General features: G+C 38.1%; 1 protein-coding gene across 1 annotated transcript; it reads right to left on the bottom strand.

Moving 5' to 3' along the window:
- Positions 1-7,258: 7,258 nt before the first annotated feature.
- On the bottom strand, positions 7,259-8,958 carry ABCI14 (trigalactosyldiacylglycerol 1). Its single transcript, XM_089788403.1, has 2 exons — positions 8,782-8,958; positions 7,259-8,646 (listed from the first exon to the last, which is right to left on the bottom strand). The coding sequence occupies exons 1-2, from the start codon at positions 8,883-8,885 to the stop codon at positions 7,521-7,523; spliced, it is 1,230 nt and encodes a 409-aa protein (XP_089644529.1). The 5' UTR covers positions 8,886-8,958; the 3' UTR covers positions 7,259-7,520.
- Positions 8,959-12,046: the final 3,088 nt, after the last annotated feature.

Here is a 12,046-nt window from a genome sequence, read left to right as displayed (position 1 = left end):
TGAAACCCTGCCGCTCCCAGCATTCTAGGATAGTGTTGTCTAAGTAGATGTCAATCACATATGGTAGGAGACTCTCGATTCTGAAATCGACGCACAAACAAACCGAGCCTCCTTTTCCTTGGTGTTATCTTTTCCATTTGTCTTATTAGTCTTTTTCTTGCCTTTTTGATCGCCTTCGTGATTTGAAGCAGTTTCCTTCTTCTTATCATGCTGGCAGAACTTCTTTCCATTGTCCTCACGTGCTCCTCCAAAGCCTTTAGCTGCATCACCCTTATAACCAAGTAATCCATCAGCCACCGTGATCGCTTCGGCAAGTGTCTGAACTTTTTGACGTCGGATCTCTTCTTGTACCCAAGGTTGCAAACCTCTACTGAACAAGAACAACTGCTCAAAATCATTCAACTTGGTACACTCCAAATCCAAGATCTAAAATGCCTTAACATAATCCCTAATGGTGCCACTATGCTTTAAGTTCTCCATACGGGTTCGGATGATCCAATCCAAGTTGCCTGAACGAAATTGATCGTGCAAAGCCTGCTTAAGATCTACCCAAGTCTTGATCTCATTCACAGGTCTCCCAGCACGCTCATCAGCTTGATGTGTGTACCACCATAAATTAGCACTCCCAATCAAATGAGTTGTAGCCTCCTTGATTTGAGCCTCCGGGCTTAAGTTAGTTGTCCCCGCAAGATATTCTTCTACATCCCAGAAGAAGTTGTCCAATATGATGTCATCTCGATCTCCATCATACTCTCCAATCCTAGAAGCCTTAGACATCTGTCCGCCTCCCTGAATGAGTGAATGATAGATCTTCTGACTTTCTTGTAATGAACAGATGTTTTCTTTTAGTGTATCAATCTGCTCAGTAAGAGAAGCCAACTCCCCGTTTAGCTTTTCGTCCATCCTTTCTTCAAAGTCGAATGCTTCTAAAGCATCCAATCTTCGGTCATGAAGTAAAAGCCAATCCTTGTGCTTGAGGCTGTTACTCTTGTTATCATGGGCCTGGACCTGTTCCATCTCAGCTTGGCTGTCAGCATCTTCCATACTTCCGCTGTGTGGGAGACTGATTAAGGAAATAAACCGCAGTAATGTAATGGCCACCTTAGATTATAACTTCTTGTCAAACACTTTGTAACTAGGCTCTAATACCACTATAACGGATACCCTAGAAACAGCTCTGATACCACTGTAATGGGCACCTCTGATACTACTGTAATGGGCACCTCTGATACCACTATAATGGGCAGGGGTGATAGCTCTGATACCACTGTAATGAGCACCCTGAAAATGCCCAAGAACTAACCAATTGCTGAAAATGATTTTGATGTCTTTGCATAGGTTTCAATCCACATAACATGAGCAAGAAGGAATTTATGCAAATTGAAGATTGAACCGCTGCTGAAATATTATTAGTTCTCAAAATGATAAAATCAAATACATAGCAACGTATTCCAAAGGCCAAACCCCAAGGAAATGACGTTTAGAATGTTACAAGAGAGGATGAACGTCCTCTAATGCCAAGACCAAATCTCTAACTCACACCTCCAAGCTATTATCAAATGCAATTCACAATCATCCGATGCTCAACAATGACTCTCCCACCTCTATTTATACTTTTCCTACACCCTTCTACAAGAAAACCAAATATTAATTAATTGCAAGTGCTAAAAGCTTCCCCTTCCAATAATTATTGCACTCTCTAGAAACTCCTCCCTTGCAATACAATAATTAATTGTGCTTCTAGGAAATTAAATTACTAGAGGCTTCCCCCTTTCCAATAATTAATACACACTCTAGAAGCTTCTCCCTTGTAATACAATAATTAATTAAATTAATTAAATATAAAGTCACCTTTTAATTTTAAATTTATTTAATGACTTTATAAGAAATTAATTTAACTGCTAAAGTGGGGACATTACAATCCGCCCTCTTTGAAATTGCTTGTCCTCAAGCAATCCAACAACACAATGAACTCCAACCTCCACCTGGATTCCAATTGAAGTAGTATGTGACATCCCTATGGACATTAAACCAACTACAAACCAGCATCATCAGGACCAACCATACGTCCTACAGCCTAGCACCCAAAACTTGTGCTGATGATGTAGAAGATTTTTGTAACCTTTTCTTCTTTGTATCCACCCACATAATATATATTGGACTGGAATCGCCATCATCACCAACATGCATTGAAGAAGATGTAACGACAAGTGAACCATATGCACTCATGCTAACTGTATCAATAATAGGTGTATCCACATCGAAATAGGTGGACATAGGAACATCACTAACTGCTGCGACAGAAAACTGAACCGAATCTGTAGTTGATGAAAACTCATAATCAACATGTGCGCCATCATTAGAACATACATCAACCACTATATGCATACTATTGTACTCCTTGTCGGATGTTTCAACTAACACAGAAGTGGCTACTGATATGACAACATCCTCGCATTCTCCCACTATTGCTACATCACCATCCCCTGACAAAGCTTCATATGTGGACTCCTGCCTATCACCAACAGCATAGCCGGGTAGTGTCTCGATCCCATTTGAGGAATCAACTACCTCCTGCACTGAAGCAATATACAAATCATCAATATTGATGCCCATCTGTCTAGCCATAAGCTGCAACATCATATCCATTCGCCTATTCTGCTCCTGAAATGTATCCAGTAACCTCAACATTACATTTTCCTGATCTGGACTGGTATTCCTATCATCTCAGTCACCCATACTGTTGTCTTGTTCAAAGAATATCTACTCTGTATTTGTATGACTGGATTGTATGTCCCTCTGCACAAGTGAACTACCCTGTTCGTTCTACAAGTCTGAACTCCTAATTTGTCTTGCTCTGATATTGCGAAAATTATAAAGCCCTTGTCACATGCTCAAACATAGATGTTGAAGATCTCCACAGGATGGCAGGACTTATAGCTCTGATACCACTGTAATGGCCACCTTAGATTATAACTTCTTGTCAAACACTTTGTAACTAGGCTCTGATACCACTATAATGGATACCCTAGAAATGGCTCTGATACCACTATAATGGGCACCCTGGAAACGGCTCTGATACCACTGTAATGGCCACCTTAGATTATAACTTCTTGTCAAAATAGGCTCTCATACCACTGTAATGTATACCCCAGAAATGGCTCTGATACCACTGTAATGAGCACCCTAGAAACGGCTCTAATACCACTATAATGGGTACCTCTGATACCACTATAATGGGCAGGGGTGATAGCTTTGATACCACTGTAATGAGCACCCTGGAAATGCCCAAGAACTAACCAATTGCTGAAAACAATTTTAATGTCTTTGCATAGGTTTCAATCCAGATAACATGAGCAAGAAGGAATTTATGCAAATTGAAGATTGAACCATTACTGAAATATTATTAGTTCTCAAAATGATAAAATTAAATACACAGCAATGTATTCCAAAAGCCAAACCCCAAGGGAATGACGTCTAGAATGTTACAAGAGAGGATGAACATCCTCTAATGCCAAGACCAAATCTCTAACTCACACCTCCAAGCTTTTATCAAATGCAATTCACAATCATCCGATGGTCAACAATGACTCTCCCACCTCTATTTATACTTTTCCTACAACCTTCTAGAAGGAAACCAAATATTAATTAATTGCAAGTGTAAGAAGCTTTCCCTTCCAATAATTAATGCACTCTCTAGAAACTCCTCCCTTGCAATACAATAATTAATTGTGCTTCTAGAAAATTAAATTACTAGAGGCCTCCCCCTTTCAAATAATTAATACACACTCTAGAAGCTTCTCCCTTGTAATACAATAATTAATTTAATTAATTAAATATAAAGTCACCTTTTAATTTTAAATTTATTTAATGACTTTATAAGAAATTAATTTAACTGCTAAAGTGGGGACATTACAAGCAGCGCATGTTGACAATCTTCGAATATCATCGTCTTAATGATCTTGTTTTCAGAACAGAGACTTGTTTACCACAACAAAATCAGACCCGGGCAAGTTTGATGACCGAAATCAAGAAGTCTTAATCTCAAGCTCACAATCACAGATGATTTGTTTCCTCTTATTCCTTCTGGCAAGTTAGCGGCAAATATCTAGAAGCATCTAAAGAAGTTGCATGAGACATCCAACAAGAGTTGAACATCCTTCCAAAAGATCCAAGTGTTTCCCACCATGATGGACGAACGTATGTCCTTACAAGAGCATCTTATAAAGATTAAGGACATCTAAGACCAACTCAAAGCTATTGGTCAAAAAATGGAGGAAGAAGATATGGTAGTCATCACTTTGAAGAGTCTACTTAAATCAAAACTCTCAATGTTTTTGACTAAATTTGATCTGAAATTTGCATAATTGTTCACCAAACTTGTACAGCATAAGAGTCAAATACAACAGTCTAGCTAGGAAACAACAACGGACATCATTCAAGAATGGTGACTCAGGGCGAACCTCTAAGGTACAACAGTTGGTCTACATTGATGTGTGTGGCAAAATGAACTCCTTTTGTTACTGGGTGCAGGTATTTCTTGCTTTTTGTTGATGATTGTAGTCGTAAAATGTGGTTGTACTTAGACAGAAATAAGATGTGTTTACTGTATTTCAAAAAATTTAAGGCCTTAGTAGAAAAAGAGTCCGGTTTATTCTATTACCTTAGAGTTTTGTTTTTCTGCTTTCTCCACTTTCTGTGATATGCATTGCATCAAACTTTAGTTAACCTCATCATACACCCCTCATCAAAATGGCATTGTAGAACGTGCAACTGCACCAAAACAGAAATGGCCAGGTTAATAATGGGACACAAAAATGTTCATAAAAAATATTGGGCAAAAGAAGTGTTTACTGCGGTTTATTTCCTTAATCAGTCTCCCACACATGTTATTAAGGGGAAGACTCCTAAGGAAGCCTAGACTGGTCACAAACCCAGGATCGGCCATGTGAAAGTTTTTGGCTCTTTAGCATATGTACAGATTCCAAACACCCAATGCTCCAAGTTGGATTCCAAGAGTCAGAAACTTTGTATACGGGATATAGTGACAACCATAAGGCTTATCAGTTGATTGATGTAGATACTGATAGTCTTATCTTCATCATGATGTTGTCTTTGATGAAAAACAAGGATCATTTCAGCTTTCCTCGTCTGAGCAGAATTTTGAGGATCAGGCAAGACAAGAGGAGGAAGAAGACTTTGAAAAACATGTGGGAAGTTAGTGCCACCCCAGATACTATTGTTCCCCCACTAGGTACCATGAATGTGACTATGCACAAGATAGTAATCCTGCTGTTGGCCCTTGGCAATAGCTGTCTTCAGTATGCTATAAATTATAATATTATGTCAGCACTATACAATGTAAACTCTATTGGTTTTGATATATTGGGTATTGATATATGGGTACTTTGTTATCCAATCTGATACTTATTGAGGCAGCAGCTCTTCTTAATATACTGATGTTCTATTTTTATAGAGGTCATCCACAAAACTGTTTTAGCTACCCAATACAGAAACAAAAGCCTCTAAGAGCCAACGACTGAGGGCTATTCATTCTGCCAAATTTGCCTATGACACGTTCCTGGCCTCATAACTTATTTTGATGTCAGAGCCTTGAAATTAGTAAAATTTGATCCGTGGTGGACTCATTAAGAACCTTTCAACTTCACTAATAGAGCAAGGGTCCATTAACAATGTACTGATGTTTTAATTTACTGTCTTTAATATATAAAAAATGACACTTGAATCACCCTGCGGCAGAAGCAACTGAGGTCCGCTGACAAAGGTTGCAAAAATAGCCCTCTACAGAACTACCAGACTACAAAACAGAGCTGCAAACATTATTTTATGAAATTTGTGTTTGGAAAAATAGAAATTTAATATTCATAGATGATCTTTGATGCTTCCATAAGAATTCAACTGTCAAAATGAGGTGGTGAAACGTAATGTACGACTGTAGTGTTCTCTTCTCAGTACCAAATGTAAATGACACTGTTTTTGCATGGATTTCAATTATTCTAAGTATTTTTTATTCTAAATGGTTGTTCTGTTTAGCATGGAAGCAGGCGTATTTAAGGTCCCATAGCTTTGCACTTTCCTTGAAGCATATTTTATGGATTTCTGCCTGGTGAAAGCAGGAGGGATTTCAGTGATTTCACCTAGGTTCTCCTTAATGCAGTCGAGAATTAAATAAGAACTAGCTTAAAAATTAATTATGTTACTGCTTTTTCTTCATAGCACCAATACATTCTTCATGTCATGAGACAACTTTTCAGGTGGTTTTTTGCACGAACAGCTCACACTAAATAAAGCCTATCAGCTATATATATGGCTTTTCTATGATGACTAAGAATGTATGGACAATCACAATACAGAAATTGACAAAGAAAACTGGAATTGATATAAAGACGAATATGAAGAACAATACCACTCAATCTTTAGGAAATGATAGCCAACTTACAACTTTTCTTTTAAAAAGTTTTACAAATAAACACCCAGGATCATATCAAACTGCAACTAAATGCATATTTTAGCGTCAAACACAACATAAAAATTCTTTTATGCAAATTACTAATCGCATAAAACTAGAATCATTCTAGCTAACGAAAACATAAAGCACATCATCCTAGAGATCTCACTCATCAAAATAGAGACTTAGATACCATGCTTTTTAGGGCACAGGATGACCATAAGGAAAAGTTATAAAAGGAGTTGCATATACAGAATTATTAAAAAATAATATTTTAGGTTTAAGATAGCTACGTGTGGTTTCTATTTGTTGTTTTCAACAATATAAATTAAACAAAAGATGCATACCAGATATATGTTTTATTTCAGCAAATGTCCAAATGCACCTATACTGAGCATGCCAGGCAAAGGTTTCCCTGTTATAACTCTAATTACACTTTGCTCAAAGAGAGCCTTAAACCATACCCGTTCCCTTTAACATACTGACCACTCCTTGACACTTTTGTTGCATTCCTCGCCACATTTGTTAAATGTGAAGTTATTAGAAAGCAAGCATTGTCCACAAAAGAAGTCCTAACTACTTATGGAACTGAAAAGGACTGTCAAATAGCAATGAATTGTATCTATTTAGAGCATAACTATTGATTTTGTACAGAATCTTGAGCTCCTTTAATTGAATAGATCACTATATACAGCTGTTCATGTACCCCAATGAAAAAGAGACCACAACGAAGAAGGAATTGAAATATTATTTTCCCTGCAACTATAAGAAAATTGATATGCTAGAGAGTTAATTCAAAATTCAAATCATCATTATGAACGAACATCCAATCAATATTACAAAGTTCGAATGTGGGTACATGTTCCTCAATGGTCAAAATGAAGTACTGTTGCAGTATAGCTGATCGCATTGCTGCATATGTCGTTATTGTGACAACATATTTCCACGTGCTTATTATTAATGAATTCATCTTCTGGATAAATTAGAGCATGTAAACCACATTCTCCACCTGCACATCTTATGGGAAGCGATAACAATGCTAAAACAGACACTATCCCATAGCAGCCTTCAGAGCATCCCCTGCACCTTGGAAAAATAACCATGAAAGCACAAAATCAGCAATGAAGACACAAACTAGGGAGATTACAACCGCAGAAGTTGTAGATTCTCCTACACCTTTTGCCCCTCCAAGCGTTGTGACACCCCATGCACAACTCACGATAGATATAAACCCACCGAAGACCGTGGATTTGATCATTGCACTAACTATGTCCCATGGCTCGAGAGCCCTTCTTGCAGAATCCAAGATAATATTAGCACTAACATTGTAAACTCCATCCGCTATCAGAACACTGGCTGCCATAGCCACAGTGAAGCAGATTAAAGTTAAGACTGGCAATGCCACACAGCAAGCAAATACTCGGGGAATCACAAGGTAATCGACAGGATCTGTTCCCAACACCCTCAAAGTATCGGTCTGTTCAGACACCTGCATGGTTCCTAACTCTGCAGCAAAAGCACTCCCAACACGGCCGGCAATAATTATAGATGTAACAACTGGGCTCAGTTCTCTTGACAAGGCCAGTGCCAGCACGCCCCCAACAGATCTTGTTAGCCCAAGTTTTGTAAATTCCCTAACAAATTGAATCGTAAAAGCCATCCCCACAAATGCGGCTGTCAACAAGCACACACCAATAGAACCAGGACCCACTACCTCAAGCTGCTGCAAGCAATTTCTCACATGTATTTTGCCCCTGATTACCCTGGAAATCACCTGTCCTGCTATCACCCAAGCAGACAGCGCTCTCCACACATATCTTGGGGGTGTCCATCCTTTCAAAACTCCATTGGGTAACTCTTCTTCTTCAGAATTCGAACAATCCCTATGTTCTGAAAGAGAAACAGATGCATTGACTGATGCTGAATCATTTCCACTGCATACATGATTACATCGGTTGAATCCTTTGTCTCCATCTCCTAATTCTCTATTGATGGACAATGGCTTAGGCCCACTAAAAGCAAACAACTTCACACTATTTCTCCCTACAGAAATCTTTGTTTTTGCGGTATTTGGTCTTGAGGTAGCTAACCCACAAGCTTTTATCCCCCAGACAAAACTACAGCGATTGAACAGGGCTTTATCTAGGCTGTAATAATGATGAACCCAAGGGTTGACCCTATATATGTACACAAAAGACCTTTTTCAGCTCAATCCAATCGCAATGACATCAAATTAAATCAATTCATAAAGAAAAATGAAAGCATTCAAAAAAAGAAGTACAAGAAAACATCAGGGATTGATCGGTACATACCTGGAAGAAGCCCGCATCGTATTGGAAGAACACTGGGTGCTCTGTTTTGCAATCGTCAATGGCGGATTAGCTCTGAGATGAGAGCAGAGTGAGGCTGAAGCCATGGCTTCATCAATTCTGCTGTTGGTCCTCCTTACCAGTATTTGCCTGTTTTCCAGTTATTCAAAGCAATGCTCCCCTTTTGGACTTCGTTCATGTGCTTTTCTATTCTTTTCTTCCCCAAACATGTTGGAGCATGACGTTTTCAAGGTTATATGCGTCGTAAGAATAAAGTCTCGTCTCTCGTCACTCGTGAAAAGATACATAGACAAGAGCTCTAAGAAGCAGTCCTTGCCTTCTGTTTGAAACACAAAGATCGAGTTGTGCCTATAGAACATAACGTGCAAACATTTTGTGCCATGTTTAGTCACGATAGGATTATAGGTAACTATATGATAAAAAAAATCAATATTAATTTCTTGAATAACAACTATTCATGGAGTTTGAAAATTGGTAGATGCCCTTATTGTAAAAATATTTTAGGTTATAAAAATGTATACTGAAAAAATAATAAAACAAATTTATATTTACGCTCCTCATATTAATATTTTATTTTAATATAGTTAAATATAAAATTAGCTTGAAAATTATAAATAAAGATTATATATTAATTAATGACAAAAATTTTAAATGTGAACTAAAATATTTAATATTTTAAAAGCAAATAGATTTTGATAAGGGAATTTCAATGTCCTCCTTCTGGAATCTGGAATGAGTAGGATTGAATGAATGCCTCACTTGATTCACACGTGAGAACTAGAAAACCAAGGCAGAGAAAGGGGCATAAGTAGAGCCATCGGCTAGGGTAGCAATTCGAACACCAATAGCACAGTAGTTGGCTCAATCGTCAATTGTCTGTTGTTATGGATGCTTTCTGGTTGTGGTTGATAAATTCTTACTTCTATCATTAGTAGGCTTCTAGACCAAGTTGTGTATGTTGTCTTGAGGTCTTATAACAATGACGACATGAATTTGCAAAGAGATTGACAAAATTAAAATATCGATTGGTGGCAGCCGTAGCTAGAGCAGCAAGTCTCTTGGAAACTTTCAGTGTTGTCGTCTCTAGGGTAGATAGATAGATAGATAAAAATTTAATGTCCACGAGGCTAAAAATAGCCTATGGGACAGCAAGACAACTCAAGCAGACTTAAGTAGCAATGTTCGTTGCTTGTGCAAGATGATGATGAGTCCACCCAATTGCTCAATGTACTCTTCGTTGAATAGGTTATGCCAAGAACTGTCACATATAGTGTCCGCAAATTTATCTCTACTACTCTTGTAGGCTTCACATTCTAAAATAAAGTGTTGTTCAGTTTCCACTTTCCCAGAATTGCGAAATCTGCAAATTCTCTCTTTCCAAGCCTCATTTGGCCTCTTCCAATGTTCGGTCTCACAACGGAAGTTGGTGAGAGTTGGTTCTCAGTTGAGCAATAAGAATTTTAGCCCTCCAAGAAATGTTGGCTCCTATGTATGCTTTTTGGAGTTGATCACAAGCGGGGTTGAACTCATTTATATAATATAATTTCTTCCTTCCGATCTCGCTTCCCCAATTTCTCTTGTAGAATTTCTCCATGACAAAGACCAATATTTCTTTATTATTTGTGGGGCACATATTGAATTGAATATTCCATTTACTCATCCATTTGATGTTTTGTTGCATCCATGTCCTTTTTCGCTTACATAGTGTGTCACTAAAGACCACTTTAGGCCATCTATCCTCTTCCATTTTTTCGATTCTTTTTAGATAGCTTAAAAGGCGAACGATAGCAAGTGCCTCAATAGGAGCAGCCCCCATTTCACTTAGCATGATATCATATGGAACAGTGCTTTTGATTTTAAACTTGCTTGTAATCAAGCGCTTTTGGATTCCTTCGATTTGTTTCCATTGTGCTATAGTAGTGTTGATGGCCCATAATTCACACCCGTAAAGAACAACTAGCAGCACAAGAAGACCAAACAAGGTTTGAATAGTTTTCCAATCCCACAACTCTGCTTCACGGCACCTATTCTAAAGAGCATAAAAAGCCTTCCACCCACCTAATATCCTTTTATACCTACAGCTAGACCAGCTTAGTTTTTTGTTGAAATCGATGCCAAGGTATTTATACTATGCAACTTCTTCAAGAACACTTCCATTGTAATAAAATTCATGTTGGTGTTGTTTTTTATTATTAGAGAAAATCATAGCCTTAGTCTTCCTGATATTGACCTGCATCCCCACCATTCTGCAAAAGCGCTCAAGAGAAGATAGATGATCTTGCAAACCATAGGCAGATTTGGCAATTTAAATGAGATCGTTCGCATATAGGAGCAGCTTTATAACAAATTCACCTAGCTAAATGCCTTCACTCTTTTGCATGTTTAACCACTCTTCCAGTTTGTCAATATATAAACCAAACAAAGTAGGAGATAAAGGGCAGCCCTGTTTGACCCCGATATCGCTCCTAAAACATTCTGAAATGCCATCTGAAGTTCTCATTTTAACTTTCACCTCTGCGTACATCCTATGAACAGTAGCTCTGAGATGCATAGGAATCCCCAATTCTTCCATCCTAAACCAAAGCTTGTCTCTCGGGACGGTGTCAAAAGCCTTTTTAAAGTTGACAAAGCAACAAAATACCTCTTCCTTTTTCTCCCATTCTTTTTCAATAATGTGTCTCAAAGTGACACAGATTTCTATTGTCGAGTGCTTTGGCCTAAAACCAGCTTGCCCTTTAGCACGTTTATGGTTTTCTTCTGCCCATTTGTTGATCCTAGTTTCTATCATGCTGCCAAAAAGTTTAGCAAATAGGGGATTGATCATTATAGTCCTGTAGTTGGAGGGATTGTTAACATCACCACTCTTAAAAAGTGGTATTGCAAGGCTGATTGTCCAATCTTTCGAAAACCCTTCTTGGAAAATTTTGTTGAAAATTTCAATGATGTGCGGTGCAAGATTCTTCATACCCCACTTCAGATATTATGCTTGGAGCGCAACAAGGTCTTTTGCTTTACCTCCACCTAACTTCTTAATCCCTGCCTCTATCTCTTGCACAGTGAAAAGATTTGTATCATCATTGACCAAAGGTGGTTGTCCCACTCCACCCTCTTGTTCATAAAGTTTCTTAGCATATTCAAACCATTGGGTGGTAGTAATATTATTATTTTCAGTTTGTTTTCTCCTTGGTTGGAGTTCTTTCCAAAAACGTTTGGGGTTATTTCTACCCAAGAAAATTAGCTTATCTCT

This window comes from Cupressus sempervirens, chromosome 6, assembly GCF_028749045.1.
Source record: "Cupressus sempervirens isolate cs-2001-9-10 chromosome 6, ASM2874904v1, whole genome shotgun sequence".
Taxonomy (NCBI): domain Eukaryota; kingdom Viridiplantae; phylum Streptophyta; class Pinopsida; order Cupressales; family Cupressaceae; genus Cupressus; species Cupressus sempervirens.
This window is presented reverse-complemented; position numbering and strand designations above follow the sequence as displayed.